The sequence below is a fragment of the Nannospalax galili genome, unplaced genomic scaffold, assembly GCF_000622305.1.
Source record: "Nannospalax galili isolate Female #2095 unplaced genomic scaffold, S.galili_v1.0 scaffold769, whole genome shotgun sequence".
NCBI lineage: Eukaryota > Metazoa > Chordata > Mammalia > Rodentia > Spalacidae > Nannospalax > Nannospalax galili.
The window spans coordinates 278495-295119 of NW_008360306.1; the positions used below are offsets into that span (position 1 = coordinate 278495).

At 45.2% G+C, this 16625-nt stretch overlaps 1 protein-coding gene across 10 annotated transcripts in view; it reads left to right on the plus strand.

Annotated features, from left to right (window-relative positions):
* Cit (citron rho-interacting serine/threonine kinase) overlaps positions 1-11692 on the plus strand; it is a 190177-nt gene extending 178485 nt beyond the window's left edge. For 7 of the 10 annotated variants that reach the window (XM_029559280.1, XM_029559284.1, XM_029559285.1 and 4 more), the window contains 5 exons: positions 895-975; positions 3107-3185; positions 3305-3484; positions 8044-8353; positions 9230-11692. In XM_029559280.1, coding sequence (XP_029415140.1) covers positions 895-975; positions 3107-3185; positions 3305-3484; positions 8044-8353; positions 9230-9253 — 674 coding nt within the window. In that variant the 3' untranslated portion in view covers positions 9254-11692. The remainder of the gene's footprint in view (positions 1-894; positions 976-3106; positions 3186-3304; positions 3485-8043; positions 8354-9229) is intronic. The other 3 variants (XM_029559281.1, XM_029559283.1, XM_029559287.1) reach the window with 1 other exon arrangement.
* The last annotated feature ends 4933 nt before the right edge of the window (positions 11693-16625 follow it).

Sequence of the window (16625 nt, forward strand, 5' to 3'; positions counted from 1 at the left end):
GGCTTCACCTTCTTTTTTTTTTTTTAAAAAAAAATATAAATTTTATGTGTTTTGCCTGCAAGTATGTAAGGGCACCATGTCCATGCAGTGACCACAGAGGGCAGAAGAGAATGTTGGATTTCCCTGGAATTGGAGCTACAGATGGTTGTTAGCTGCCATGTGGGTGCTGGGAACTGAACCTGGGTCCTCTGCAAGAGCAGCCAGGGCCCTTGACCACGGAGCATCTCTCCAGCACCTTTCCTTTTTTGTCATTCTTATTTCTTTTGATCTTGATATTTTCTTGCAAGTTTATTTTTTAAATCGTCTGGATGTTTCCCTCTCTCCTTCCCCCTTTCTCCCTTCTTCCCTCTCTCCTCCCTCTCTTCTTCCCTCTCCTCCCTCTCTCTTCCATCTCTTCTTCCTTCTCCTCTCTTCTTCTCTCTTCTTTCCTCTCTCCTCTTTCCTCTCTCTCTTCTTCTCTTCCTCCCTCCCTCTCTTCTTCCCCTTACTCCTTCCTTATATTGAAACCTCTTTCTTGAATAAAACTTAATCAGAAAACTTTTAATTAAGAAAATCTTTATCTTTTTTTTCATTTTTTATTTTTTGGTCTTTTTGAGACAGGGTTTCCCTGTAGCCCCAGCTGTCCTGGAACTCACTATGTAGACCAGGCTGACCTTGAACTCACAGAGATCCGCCTGCCTCTGCCTCCTGAATGCTGGGATTAAAGGTGTGTGCCACCATGCCCGGCTTAAAGTCTTTGTCTTAATTAAAACCAGAAGCTGGTTCTGTGGAGGCCCTTGGGTTAGAACAATCCAGTTACTGCTGGCCAGTTGTCCCTTGGCTCTGTTCTCCATTCTTCATCGCAGTGTATGTAGCCTCTGGTGCTAATGCCCTCATGCTCTTGATGCCTTTCAGAATTTGGGGTGTTTGTGGATTCTTATGGAAGACGTAGCCGCACAGATGATCTCAAGTGGAGTCGCTTACCTCTGGCCTTTGGTATGTCAGGTGTAGGGTGTGTGGGGAAGCCTCTGCTGTTTTCAGTAGCTTGTGTCCTGGGTAAGAATTGTGTGGAATTCTTGGCTTCTCTGTGGTGCTGGTGGATTCTATTAGATTTCAAGTGGCATGTGTAATAGTTACTTAAAGATATGTTTGTGGCAAAGACTTTAAGGCTTAGTGAAGGATTGCATAAGTCAGATCCACCAGGCCACAGTCTAGCCGTGTGAAATCTTTGTTGCTATATCGTGATTCAAAGGAGAATATTCCTTGTGGATTTAAGTAATTTTCAAAGGCTGCATGTATCCCATGGCATAGCTGAGCATATGTTATTTTAACCAGTTAATTCTAACTAGGCATAATAATTAGGTCGTATCTATTCATTTTATAAATGTAAACAATACTGAGGCAGACATCCTCGTACTGATCTTTGTACATTTGTCCAATAGGATCCTTTGATCATAAGTCCTTAAACATGAAGCTTCTGGGTGAAAGAATAAACACACACGTATGCAAATATGTGCACACATGCTTGTGAATGTTCTGAAAGACCATTATGCCCAGAATACTCTTTGAAGGATGGAGAGGTGGCTCAGTGGGTAGAGGTGGTTGCTGCCAAGCCTGACAACCTGAGTTCAGTCCCCAGGTGCTACATGGAAGGAGGAGAGAACCTGTTCCTTCATTTCTCATCTAACTCTCTCTCTCTCTCTTTCTCTCTCTCTCAATGTAAAGAAAACCACTTTGAGGCTGTTTTATCTCTTGTTACATAATAAGCCATTCTAAAATGAAGTGACTTAAAACAACAGCTGCTCACTGCTCGTGGTTCTGTGGCTTGTTTGCACAGTTCTACTCCAGGTGGTGTCAGCAGGATCCTGGGTCAATTAGAAAGTAAAAACTCAGCCTCAGAAACAAGGTGGGCAGTTTACGAAGCTAGAGGCTTTGGCTCCCCTCTACGTGGGCTCTTCCAAGACTATCAAAGCAGAGCCTCTAAGGCCTTTTACTTGCACTTCATTCTGCTGGTTCAAGCTGGTCAGCAGGGTCAGTTGTGTTCAAAGCATGCAGCCTATCCAAGGGCTTCAGCCTGGGTGTGAGTGAACATTGAATGCCAAAGTAATGGTTTGCCACAGGAATGATAGCACCGGTAGCCTTTGCCCTTTGGGGGAGAGAACAGTGCCAGTCTTGTCCTCTCTAGTTTTAGTGGCACTGTGACCAGACATAGAGTGTTAAGACCAGTCGCTCTATGTGATGCACACAAGAGGAACTCGAGTTTAAGGAAGCCAGGGCTACGTAATGAGACCCTATCAAAACAATAAAAGACAGCACTACCTAATTATTTATGTACCCAATCTTTAAAAAGTGCAATTTAGGGGCTGGAGAGATGGCTCAGCGGTTAAGAACACTGGTTGTTCTTGCAGAAGACCGGGGTTCGAATCCTAGCATCCACATGACAGCTAACAACTGTCCGTAACTCCAGTTCCAGGGGATCCGACAGCCTCTTCTGTCCTCCGCTGGCATTGCACAACAGGGGTGCACTTAGCTACATGTAGGCAATACACGCATACACATAAAATAAAAAGATAGCCTCTTCTGACCTCCACGGGCATTTCATGATATGGGTGCACCTACCCACATGCAGGCAATACATGCAATAATAAATAAAATAATAAATAAAAATTTTAAAAATGCAATTTAAATAGGTATACAAGGTAATTATGCAAATGTAAGCACATAAAATAGACCTCTCCTGCTCATGAGGGGGCATGCTTTGCATGTCCTTCTGAGCTTGCCTTGTGGGTGGAGCTGTGCACTTTGGATATTTTCCTTGTCGGGAGCTGCAGGATTTCATGATGCAGTCCCTAGAGCTGGGCAGAATCCCATGGGTACACATTAATTTACTTAAATGGCCCCTTATGATGTATGCTTGAGTCATTCCCCATCTACTGCTAGAGTGAGCCACGTGGCATTGAATAAACCCCAGCATGCATGGTTGCACTTTGAGGGGAAGCACTTTGAGGATCCATCCTGTATGTGTGAATATTGAATCAGTGGTCCTGTTGTAGTCAATTTTGGTTTTCCTTCTTTTGTTTTTTTTTTTTTTTTTGCCTCATACTTGACTTCCATGGTGGCCATGCAGCCTACAGAGAACCCTATCTGTTTGTGACTCACTTCAACTCACTTGAAGTAATTGAGATCCAGGCACGTTCCTCACTGGGGTAAGCATTTTCCTCCATGCTTTAAGAGCAGGTGTCTGGGCAGGAGCATGTTTTGTCTTAACCCATCCAGTCATAGGGTCACCGGCAATGAATTTCCACTCTCTTCTGGAACCCTGCAGGACCCCTGCCCGAGCATATTTGGAAATCCCGAACCCACGCTACCTGGGCCCTGCAATTTCCTCGGGAGCAATTTACCTGGCCTCTTCATACCAGGATAAATTAAGGGTCATATGCTGCAAAGGAAACCTTGTGAAGGAGTCTGGCACTGACCACCACCGGGTGCCCTCCACCTCCCGCAGGTACCGAGCTCTGCCCCCTTTCCTTCTTCCTGGGGCCACAAGGAAACCTTGCTGAACTGGGTAAATGTTTCTCTGTTTTCACTTCGTGTGCAAGTGCACAACCCTGCTCTCCCTTTGGTCCTAGAGTAGCAAAGGCTGTTGTAGACACAACAAGAATTATAAAGGGCTCACTTGTCAAAGTGGAAGGGAATGTATGATCAGCGGGCATTTTCAGAGGTTCTGTTGAGAATCGAACACAAGTTAGGCTTTGTTGCTTTGGCAAATATTTTTGCCATGCCAGCTATTGAGCTTGCAGAGGGAGGAACGTGGTGAATAAGCCAGATGTAGTAACTCCCCAATGATGCTTCCAGCCCAGAGAGGAAGGATTGGAACCACAGCCCTGATGGTCACTTAAAGCACTGTGAGAGCTTGCAGGAGGATCTGCAGTTTGGACTTGGGACCAGGAAGGACTTTCCCAAAAGAAATGAAGCAAGGGAGTGGCATGGGGCTGGGGCTGAGGGAGGAAGGGAATCCTGTCAGGGGAAGTCCAGGGTGTGTGGCCTTAAGAGTGGGCCTGGAATTTCCAGCTCACTGTTCTATAGAACCTGAGACCTCTTAATTACACTTTTTAAATTTGCATTTATTTTTGTGTTGATAGTCCAACAACAGGGTGTAGAACTCAAAGGATAAAAATAAAAAGAAGTAAACTAGTGCAAAGCTTCTCTTCGGGTTTTCTTTTCTTTCCTTTTTAAAGAGACACTGTCTTATGTTGCCAGGCTGCCGTGAAACCTGGCTCAAGTCATCCTCCTGCCTCAGCCTCTCACATCGCTGGACTACACGTGTGCACCTTTGCACCCATCTTCTCTTCTAGTTCTTGTATTTCTCTCACTACCCTCACTCTACCACCACCCAGGAAGGAGCCAATTTTATAATCGTTTGTGTTTCTATTTGGAGATCTTTTCTGCATATATATGTACATAAGTGCATGTTTGCTATTCTGCTCTAAAAATAACACTATTAGTCTGTTCTTTTGGTACTCCGATGAAATGCCTGATGATGGGTTCATTATGAAGAAGGACAGGCTGGAAAGATGGCTCAATGGTTAAGAGTACTGGCTGCTCTTGGGGAAGATCCAGGTTCAAATCCCAGCACCCACATGGTGGTTAACAACCATCTGTAACTCCAGTTCCAGGGGATCTGACGCTACCTTCTGTCCTCCTTGGGTACTGCATGACATGGGTGCACTTACATGCATACGGGCAATACACTCATACACATTAAAAAAAAATAAAAATTTGGTTCCTAGCACCTATATCAGGTGGCTTACAACTGCTTGTAACTTCAGTTCCAGGGGATCTGACACTCTCTTCTGGCCTCTGCAGATACCTGCATGCTCCTGATGCACATAAACTTACATAGTCATATACATATACACATAAAATAAATAAATCCTTAATATCTCTCAGTGGAGAGTAAATTTCCATACGTGAACCTTTAAACCATATCCAGGTCATATCACATTCTTTACTAAGATAATTTGCACACCATAAAATTACCCTTTCAAAGTGTGTAATTTAGTGGTTTGTAGCATTTTCACAGATGTGTCCAATCTCCACCACAATCTAATTTTAGAACATTTTATCACCCCCCCAAAGAAAGTATTTTCCTCTACTTCTGTGACTTACTTGGGCACTTTCCATGTTTAACAAGGGCTGTTGCTCTTTACCTGACAGGGGCTTTTCTTATCCAGCAAGCTGAGTCCTGGCTAATGAAGACAAGCTCTAAGAGGGCAGATCTTTTTAGGGAGTAACCACACAGGTTAGGCATTGGCCCTTTTCTGGAGATGGGCTTTTGGGGAGCTTCAGCCTGATCTGTACTTTCTAGTGGTTATTAGCCTGCAGTTTTTCACAGTGACTATATGGGGTCTGCTGCTTTCAATCCCACTGTAGATCTGAAAAGAGTGCCATAGGTACAAGGCAAGTTAGAATGTCATAGGGTTGCTGTTCTGAGATTGGTTTTCTTGGATAAATACTGCTTGGATTGTTGCAAGCTGGTTTTGGAATATTTGTGGTCAGCATGAGTGTGTGTATGTGTGTGTGTGTTTCTGGCAGTGCTGAGAACGGGCTTCAAGCTTGGTATATTAGCCAAGGGCTGTACCACATTGCCATCCCCACTCCTAGCCTTGGTTGGTGTGGCTTAATCACCTGGAAACCCTGAAGTGCCAAATAGCCAGGTGCTCTTTTATACCTTGCCTTGATATGTCTTGTTGGTGGCTTCACCTTGGTTCTGGAAATGTTCTCCCCTCCCTGTTTTTTGTCTGTTTGTCTGTCTGTTGGTGTGATGTTAATCACAGGAACTTGCCGAAAATCAGTGCCAGTAAGAGAATGCTTCTAACTCTTGGCTTGATCCCGCCTCCTGAGTGACAGCATAGTAGGCCAGTGTGCACCCCTGAAATGCTTCTTCTTTAAGGAGCTTCTGTATCATGCCAGAAACTAGTCCAAGTATTGTAATTAGGCTTTCCCCCCATTGCCTTGCACCTTGCTCTTGATTTTATATGGCTTTACTAGAAGGAATCGGCTCACTCTGTTATCAAAAATGGCTCTAGTGGCTATGAACAGGGGCAGAAATAGCATGTTTGCTTCCCTGATGGTGCCAGGCAAGCCTCATTCACGCCAGCAATCAGTGCTCAGTGTTCTGCATGAAGAATGGTCCTTTTTTGCTCCTGGCTGCATTGGGAAGGTCAGAGTGTCTATGATTGGCTTGGCTGGGTGTGATTCACTGCAGGCCCCATTTTCCTGGTCTGTTTAGCATAGCAGAAAACATAACTCTTTCAGAAACCATAAAATGGCTGCGGTAGATCATTGGTCATTAGTGGGTGGGGAGATGGAAGACTGCCCACTTGGCCTCGAATGATGAGTGTTCTTTTCCCTCTCATTAATCTAAGCTGATGTCCTGAATGGCCTTCCCTGAGCCACTTCGCTTCCCTGGGCACAGAGCACCCCCCTGCTTGCCTTATGCTGGGTCCCTGTGGACACATTCTGTAATTTCTCTTCCATTACAAAAAGACTTAATCTATTTCTCCCACTTTGATTTATTGTTTTCCAATGCACCTTCCTTCTCTGAATTCTATAGCTAGAGGTGCATATAAACCTTAATTTTAGGATGTACAAATCAGTGTTTTCTTAAACATGAAGTGGTGCTGGCTTCCAGAAATTTGTCTGAATCCCCATTGTTAGTGCTGAATGGGAAAGCACGGTCAGCTGACCAATTCTTTTTTTTTTTTTCCCCTGGTCTTTTTGAGTCAGGATCTCCCTCAGGCTAGCCTGGAATCACTATTTAGACCAGGCTAGCCTTGAACTCACAGAGGTCAGCCTGCCTCTGCCTCCTGAGTGCTGGGATTAAAGGCACGTGACACCATGCCCGACTGAGTTGACCACTTCTGAAGTGATCTCTGCTGACTGACATGTTGTAAGCTCTGCCTTCTTCTGAGAGGTAGTTAAGGCAGCTGTTCTGGTAAAGTCTGCTTTTGAAATATCTAGGCAGGACAGGGTGGAGGGTTGGGTTGGTCCGACTGAAATGTCCTAGTAGGGCTGGATGGCAGGGTTTAGCTCAAAGCTTGCCTAGTATGCACAAGTCCTTGGCTTCAATTCTTAGTACCACTGAATGGTTATTGTCTGCCCCACTTGGTTTCTTCAGTTTACCACCTGTCATCCCTACACCTGTAGGTTGGCTTATTACCATAACCAGTAATAAAGTGGGAAATCCCAAATCCCAGAACGACTGGGAACCATCAGCTTTCCAAGCACCCATTTCAGGTGTCACAAAGGCTCTTGGAAAACCACCTGCAGGGAGAGGTGACAGATCTGGCAGCCGACAGTGGCTTTCTCAAAACTATTCCTAAAGGCCTTGATGGACCTCTGATTTCTGACTGTGGCAGACTCAGACCATAACAGACTTCTGGAAAATTAGGTTGGTATGATTGTGTTCAGAGATCATGACACCAGACTTAGCTTGCCTGGGTCCTATTAGGACCCTCTGGTACTCACCAGCTCAAGAGTTGCCTAATCTCTCCATCTCCATGTTCTTTCCTATAGAGTGAGTGTTTTGCTTGCTTAGAGTGTGTTTAGCTCATTCCTTGTTGCCATATAATGAGACAGTGACGTGATGCATAGAAAGCTTAGCCGAAGCCTTGGAATACTGTGGGTATATAGCAAGTTAAAGCCAGCACCTGCACTTGGAAGTTTGGGTTTCTTTTATCTCTGTCTTCACTGCTAAAATAAACATGATCTCAGGTCTAATCTTTTTCTAATAAACAATGATGAACGATGGTTATACCTTTAATCCTAGCCCTAGTGAGGCAGATTCAGGAGGATCACAGGTCTGAAGCAAGCCTGTACTTCATAGTGAGTTCTAGGCTAGCCTAACCTACATAGTGAAACCCAGTCTCCAAAAAACCAACTAACCCACCCAACAAACAAAACAGCGATGGGGAGGAGCCCGCTTAGATGCCTAGAAGGAAAGGAAGTTGTGCTACTGGGACTGTGACTTCTCAGCTCCCTGTCTCCCTTTCTTCTGGCCAGCAGCCCCAACAAAAGAGGCCCACCAACATACAACGAGCACATCACCAAACGTGTGGCCTCCAGCCCGGCACCACCAGAAGGCCCCAGCCACCCTCGAGAGCCAAGCACACCCCACCGCTACCGTGACCGTGAGGGCCGGACAGAGCTGCGTAGGGACAAGTCTCCTGGCCGCCCTCTGGAGCGTGAGAAGTCCCCAGGCCGGATGCTGAGCACAAGGAGGGAGCGGTCTCCCGGGAGGCTGTTTGAAGACAGCAGCAGGGGCCGGCTGCCTGCAGGAGCTGTGAGAACCCCATTGTCCCAGGTTAATAAGGTGAGGCAGCATCCTGAGGCCCCCACAACTGAGGCCAGAAGAGTGCCTTGGGGAGCTGGAGCTGGACTCCATTATGACTCGGGCCTGTGGGATGTAAGCGCTTATAGGAAGAATGTGATTAAAGGGAAGATGTATGTATGTGTACATACCACAAATTAGCTATCAAAGGATATATTTGCTGCTCTAGAAATGAGCGTTAGTGGTTTCTAGGGACATTCTGTGGGTATAAGCAAATATGTATGTGTGTTTCCCATTGTAAATGCAAATGACAAACATTCTATATATTTTCAAATACACAGGCAAATACACATATTTTATATGCTGATATTTTTCTGGGAGGCTATACAAAAACCAAGAATTTTGAACCTTTTTAAAATCTGAAATCAAGGGCATGTATCACCTATGCAAGTTTTAGGTTAGCTCCTGAGGTAGTAGATGGAACTGCTGAAGTAGGTGTCTCCCCTAAACACCTGGCTCCTGGTGCTCCATCTTCTTTGGTGGACTGTCTAGTTTCCTAAGCCCATTCTAGATAGCTGTGGCACCTTCCTATCCCCTGGGGCTGACTTTCCGATGGCATTCACTTACTGATGCCACCTGAAATGCACTATCAGCACCTTTTCTGGTAAAGAAAGGAAAAGCCACCCAGATGTGTTTCTATCAAAACCGCCTGGGTCTATGTGTGTGTACAACCATGGGAATTCAGTCTGCAGGATTTTTCATTGCCTTTTGCTTCCTGCGTAACCCTTTGCCTTGAAGGCTGGGTCTGAACCCTTGAACGGGGCAGGGACCATAAATTCCTGTTTGGCTTACACAGTGAGCCCAGAGTTCCTGGCTTTGACTGGCTAAAACCCCTCCTCCTCTTTATTTCACTCTTAGGTCTGGGACCAGTCTTCAGTGTAAGTCTCAACCAGAAGAACCAATTCCTCATCTCAGTCTGCAGGAAAACACCACGCCAAGGATCTCCGCCGCAGGGGACCTTGGCACCGTCTGCTCAGCCTGCTCTGGCACTGTTGGGCCCAGACTTCCCTTGGCACGGACACCCTTCTCTAGGGGGTGTGGGTGGCCGAGGCTCTTTGGCGCTGCCAGCGCTTGGTGCCCCTGCCCGGGCTCCTTCCTGCAGTCATCCTCTTGCACTTTGTTACTCTTTCACAGCATTCATAGACTTTTGTACCTAGCTCTAGCCTGTACCAGTTCATCAAAGAAAACCAACCTGGACACTAACTGTGGTTAGAATCCTACTTAGCTACTTTAAGATCCTAAGATTGGTTGGTTTTTCTTTGGTTTTGATTTATTTTTCCTTTTTTTCTTTTTTTAAGACAACAGAGTTCTTAATAGATTTGAATAGTGATGTATTTCCTGTTGTAGTCATTTTTAGCTAGCTCACACCATCAGGTCTTTGCCACTGAAACGTAGAGTCCCTGTCGGTTGGCGACCCTCCCGTGTTCATATAGCTTCATTCTTGTTCCAGTCCATTCTCATAGATGGCCCTGTCTACCCAGGGTGACATCATAGCCAAATGTTTACTGTTCTCATTGCCTTTTATGGCCTTGACGACTTCCCCTCCCACCAGCTGAGAATGTACGGAGGTCATTAGGCCTCAGCTCAGAGGCAGTGACTGGGGCCAAGGGACCTCACCGAGCTTTCCTTCCCTTCCCCACCCCTTGGTGTCATCTCCCAGCCTGTTTCCCTTGCTTTCCATGTAGCTTTGGCCAGGAAAGCATGCAATAGACTTGCTCTAAGCCCAGCATTCATAGGTCTTGGGGTTGGGCCAGGGACCGGGGGCACCCACCTCCTATCCCTGAAGGTCGGTGTGTTGCTCCTTACTCTAGAATGAGGAGGAGACCCGTCCAAGGAGCTCTGCATGGCGGATCACTGCATGTGCTGACCCCTGACCCGGCTGACCCCTCTTCCCTCTGGGTTGCTCTGCCAATATATTGCTACCATCCCATAGTCCCACGGAATTGAGACCTCTGATGACTTGTCAACTAAGTGGCCACAACAAGCTGCAGTCTGTAGCACTGGACAAACAAACAAAACGCTCAAGCCTTATGACCAGAGAAGGATTTCAGCAAACCACACCTCTCCCTCAGTTTCCCCTCCCACCTTCCTGTTCCCCGCCCACTTCCTGGAGGATGACTGTGTTCACATCAAACCCAGCACGGTTCTACCCCACGAAACTGTGATTTCCCAAATGAGCCTTTCCCTAGGGCTGGACCTAAGACCAGGACATTGGAGAGAGAAGCCGCAGCTCAACTCTTCAGCTCTGCAGGGCTGGTGAGTCCCCCTTAGGTGCAGTGCGGCTCACCCAGTTTCTCTCCACCCTCTTTTAGAGTGTGGGATTCCTGGCAACTGGATAGAACCAGCCTAGAGGCTTTGCAGTTGGCAAGCTAACTAGCGGCCTTACTTCTGCCTTTAATCTCCCATAAGGCCTCTCCTGCTTCGGATTCTCCACAACTCTTAGGCATGCCTCAACAACTAAGGCATATCCTAGGTAGGCTGAGAGTGAAAGGTAGACTCTTCCCATTGCAGGTGACCGTGACTGTGTTTTCAGCCCGTGTGTCCACAGTTCATATCACTTTCCAGATTGCAACCTGGCCCAAATACCGGCTCCTTCCTGCTCGTCTCTTAACCTAAGTGCTTTCTCGTTTGAACTGCCCATGAACTTCCACGTCACAGCACCCTGGCAAGTTGTCCTGCTGTTGTGTTTTATGTGTTGCTTGGAGGCTTTGGGGTCATGTTCCCTTTCCCTGTCCCCCAGGGCAGGTCTGAATGAATGTTTGCTGAAGTTTTTGTCTCTTGGTCCAAAATATTTGAAACAGTCACTGATAACTGGTCTTTCAGTCTTGGCATTTCATTTAGGACCTCCATGAGAAATGGGCATCTTGAGCCCTGACAATGTGTACTGTGTGTCTCATCTGTGAAATGCTTCCTGCTATATAGAACTAGCTCAAAAGACTGTACATATTTACAAGAAACTTTATATTCGTAACAAAAAAAGGAAATTGAATTGGTTTCTACTTTTTTATTGTAAAAGGTGCATTTTTTCAACACTTACTTTTGGTTTCAACGGTGGTAGGTGTGGGCAGCCATCTCCGCTGGAGGGTGGGGAGCTCTGTGTAGCCACCGGGATGCCAGCAGGAAATACCGAAACACAAAATTGCAGTCAAAAGCTTATTAGCATCAGTAAGATTCTAGGTCTCCAAAAGTACAGGCTTTTTCTTCATTACCTTTTTTATTCAGAACAAGGACGAGAACATGGGAACAATTCCAGATCCACCTTGAGAGGAATGAACTTTGTTGTTGAACAATAGTGAAATAAAGCAATGATCTAAAAATGTTCCCTTTGGTGCAGTAACATCATCTTTTCCTGTCTGAGACCACAGCCATCGCCAGCATCGCTGCTGCAGTCTCTTCATGGCATAGGAACTTCCCCGGGCGGGGCCGGGGGGCGGGGAGGCCTTGTCTGCACTGTGGATGGGGTTCACGGAGGAGCCTTAGAATCACGTGCTCTTTGAATTAAGAGTTTGGTGGCACTCTGTTCCAGAAGTGTTGACACTGCTGTTTTGGTAATGCTTCCATGAACCATGAATTGGTATTAAAGCCATTTTATAGGACTGAGAACTGGAAAGCACCTTAAGCAGTCAAGTGGGCCACTTGAAAAGGATTACTGTAGAACAGATTAGCTATAAATCAGCTAACCAGGAAAATAGGTCAGCGCAAGTTTTTTTCTCATCCCATTATGACCAGGCCACTGAGAATTTAATAATGTACTTCTACCTGAAGGAAGTGCAGATGAAAGTAACAGAAAAGGAAAATGTGAATGCTTCCGGTTTAACTAGATATTTACTGCCTGCAGGGCAAATTGTGTCGCCCACTTCCTAATGTCTTATATAAACCAGCTTGATCCAGATAAGTGCCTCCCCCCAACCCCCTTGATTCTTGCTGCTTTTAATGTTTGGTTGTTAAAAATATTTAAAAATAAAGTAATCTGACCATAGTTAAAGTTGACTTTGAGGATCGCCTCTGCTCCTGGTGATTAGAAGAATGAAAAAGGCTCCCAGATGAAATGTTGGAACCTTTTTTTCCCCATATAACAAATATTAGAAAAATGTCGATTAAATACCAGCCATTTCAGTTGTTGGCCTAAGGATTCTTGGCAACCAGGGACTGCCTTAAAAGCTAAGTAAACAGGGTTTGGTCCCAAAAGGAAAGTGCTATGAGGTCCTTTGGACCTTGAGGAAACACCTCAACTATGAAATTCAGTTACGCTTTGCTGCCACTTCTGTTTTTTATGCATGAAATTAGGTCTCATGTTACATTTACAACTTAATTTTCACCAAACTAAAAGCATTGAATGCATACCAAGTTTCATAACTGAAACTTTGGGGCACTTGGGCCAAAAAGAGATGATCTGCTTAATAGGGCCAAATGACTAGTCTGTTTAGAACTAGACATCTTACGAATGTGATCAGTTTTAGAACATTCATGCAGACTTAGGCTAAGTGATAAAGCTGGTTCTCCAGGGCCCTTGAGCTTTCACTCACAGTTAAAGTGGCTTGCTTCAGTGGTTTTCAGACCAGGCAGAGTGCTTCCCTTCCCCCCCAGGATGTTTGACAATGTCTGGAGTTAGCTGGCAATGTCTCCAGTTAGTTTTGGTCACCACAAGTGGGGGAGGGGGTACTGCTGGGATCCAATGGGCAGAGATCAGGGACACTTCTGAACACACCTTGCAATGCAGACAGCCCTGCCCCAACCACAAAGAATGATAAAGCTTGAAATGCCAGTAGTGCCAAGACCTAGACATTTTGACCGGTTCTGGTTCCAGTCAGAGGCTATTCTGGTCAGCTTTCTTTCTGGATGGCTTAAATGCTGCTTATACTGTCTGAAGCATGAGGATTGTAGCTCTGACCATGTAAGCAAAAGAAAATGCCTAATCACATGTTGAAGCTTTAGTTCCCTGAAGCTGAAGAGGGGGAGAACAGAAATACAGATAGCAGTGATCTCTGTTTTCCCTTGAGTCTATCAATGATTAACGGAGTGCTTTTTGCCCTGAAGGTGTCATTAGAGATGGAGGAAAGGACTTTGAAAATGACTTTGCCACTATACACTACTTAGGCACTTTTAGAATAGCCATAAAATAGGAAAAAGGAAATGACCCAGGGTGTACACCTGCAACTGCCCCGTTCTCCCAGGTTGTGGCGTTTCCTGAAGGGATAGGCGAATTCACTTTAGGGTGGGGGTGGGTAAAAGTAAAGTTTGGCCTATTTATCCAGGCAAAGGCTCCATGGTTGTATGGAGGGGGAAAATGTGGGGGCCAATCCTGCAGGTGGAGCCATGTGCACCCTGGAGACTAGCTGAGCCCTGCACTGTGGATGGTTTTTATAATATGACTTGGGTTTTAGAAATGCAGTCATGTTTACAACTTCCTCGTTTTCTTCTGAAGACAGGAGGCTCAAGTTTCGTTCTCCACAAATCTGCTGGTAAGGGAACTGTCAGGGCCACCTTGGAAACAGCATGACTCCACGATTGATCAGACTTGGGTCTTCATCAAATCATTCAAACCATCTGCAAATACCGGTGAAGGTTTTTTGTAGTGCTGCTATTATAAATACCTAGGATTGGGTAATTTATAAAATTTCTAAAAGCTCTGGAGAGTAGGAAGTCTTGAGATAAGGTGCTGTGGGTATGGTTATCTGGTGAGGGCTGTTGTCACTTCCAAAATGATAGACACATCATTGGCTGAGCTCTTCACAGGGGCAGAAGGCTGTGTCCTCAGATAGAGGAAGACACAAGGGTAAGCTAGCCAAAAGCTTCATGAAGCTGCATTTATAAGGGCTTTCATCTCCTATGAGGGTTAAGAAGGGGCCTTCATCACCTCTTAAAGGTAGCACCTCTTAATGCCCACATTGCCAACACCTGATGTAGTCAAACCACAGCTATAGACCAAGTATCAGAACTGAACGCATGCCTGGATGTTTAGTTGTGCTCATACAGAAGGAACTGAATTAAAAATGTTTTTCTCAAGAATGTCCGAGTTTCTGGCCTCAGCCATACAGCCTGTCACTTTGTGGTCTGAGTTTTCAGTCTTGACCTTTGGTATCTGAGATTTCCTAATGAGCTAATACTGCAGTGGTACTGTTTCTTGTCTGGTGCCTTGACTTCCTGTTTGTGGCCACATCCCATTCAAGGTGTAGAAATCTGTGGCTCCCAGTGTGAGGTAAAGGGAGTACCAGGCACCATCTACCCTTAGTCCCATCACTCATTTTTCAATGAGAAGAAATTACTAAAATGCACATGATTTGCCTAAGGTTACACAGGTAAGCCAGCAACTCAACTGGATTGGCATCCCTGACCTGTATCCAGTGTCCACTCTGGAAGAAAGGATAGTTGGGGACTCAAAAATGGCAATGTCAGGCAGGTCAGCTGCTCTTGGAGCATTGCCAACTTTTTTACATCCATCAGGGGAAGGAAATAGGCTTGCCTGGGGTCCATTTCACCTTTGGCTTCAATATTTTCATAAATGGTTATTGTGATTGTTCATCTTGATTGCCTAGAGGTTGGTAAAATACACTTCTGGGTGTGTCTGAGGGTGTTTCCAGACATGATCAGTTCAACTGTTTATTGCACTGATGGACTCAATTTTTAAGAAAATTATTTTATGTGTGTGAGTGTGTTGTCTGCAAGTACATAAGTGTACCCATGTCAGGTAATGCTCAGAGGTCAGAAGAGAGCCTCAGGGTCCCTGGAACTGGAGTTAGGGATGGTTAGGAGCCATCATGTGGGTGCTGGGGATTGAACCCAGCTCCTCTGTAAGCACAGCCAATGCTCTTAACTGCTGAGCCATCTCTCCAGCCCCAGGATGAACTCAGTTTCTGAATAGACTATTGAAGTAGGTTACCTTTGAAGGGTTTCTCTCAGCCCTGGCCCCTTTTCATTACTTCCTGGCTGCACGAGATGTGCAACTTTGCTGCACCATGTCTGAAGCTTCTGTCTCATCACAGCACAGAAACAATGGAGCCAGGCAACTGTGGACTGAAAGCTCTGAAACTGTAAGTCAAAAATCTTCTGCTGGGTGGGTGTGGTGGTACACAGCTGTAATTCCAACATTCAGGAGGTGGGCAGAGCTCTATGAGACTGAGGCCAGCCTGGTCTCAATTCTGAGTTCTGGGCCAACTGGGGCTACAGGGAGACCCTGTCTCCAAAGGACAAAACAAAAAACAAAAACCCCAAACCACAAAAAACCCACAAAATTTCCTCAGGTATTGTCCTAGTGATGAAAGCTAACAATTCTAGTCAGCCCTCCCCATCTACAAGTTCCTTGGGTTCTGTATCTATTCAACCCATTACAAACTTAAAATACTAAGAATCTGTACTTTGGGGCTGGAATGATGGCTCAGTGGTTAAGAGTGCTGACTACTCTTTTAAAGACCCAGGTTCAATTCTCAGCACCCACTTGGTGGCTAACAACTATTCCAGGCTATCTGAAGCCTTCTGACCTCTATGGGCATTGTATGAGATGGGTATACTTACATACATGCAGGCAATAAACTTATACACACAAAAAATATTTTTTAAAAACCTGTACTTTATTATTCCCTAAATAATACAGCTTAACTATTTATATAAACATTTATACTGTATTAAGCATATAGGAAGATGTGTAGAGCTTATATGTAAATACTATGCCATTTTATATGAGTTGAAACATCTGGAGATTTTCATATTCAAGGAGGGGGATCTGGAACCAATCACTTGAAGATATTGAAGGACCACTGTATTGATTGGCAATACTGTTACATTTTAATAATTTTCAGGTCTTATCTTTGGCTCTATAAAGTCATTTGTATATAAATTTCCAGAGGGGGAAATATATCTTCACTAAAAAGCAATCTGAGTTAAGCTTTAACCATGTAACCAGTCTTTACCTATAGAGAATGCTAATGAGGGCAGGCATGACCTGGGCACAATTGGACAGGTGGCTGTGGTTCTCTGGACTGGGCAAAGTAGCCTCTCCTTTTCCATTTCTTTGAAGTAATCTCCAGTGGGGTCTCTGGGACCATAATGGACTTCCTTTTGCTCTTTTTAGAGAAAGACATCTTTAAAAGATACATACGGAAAACTGTCAGCACTTATGTTCTGAGGGTGGACCTGCTGTCTGCCACTTTAATATATAAGTTATCTCCTCTAGGAGTAGTTGTCCATGGTCCCAGGGCTGGTACTCTCAGAGAGAGACTATCTCTGAACTAGTTATTACATTGCACTTTCAGCTGGC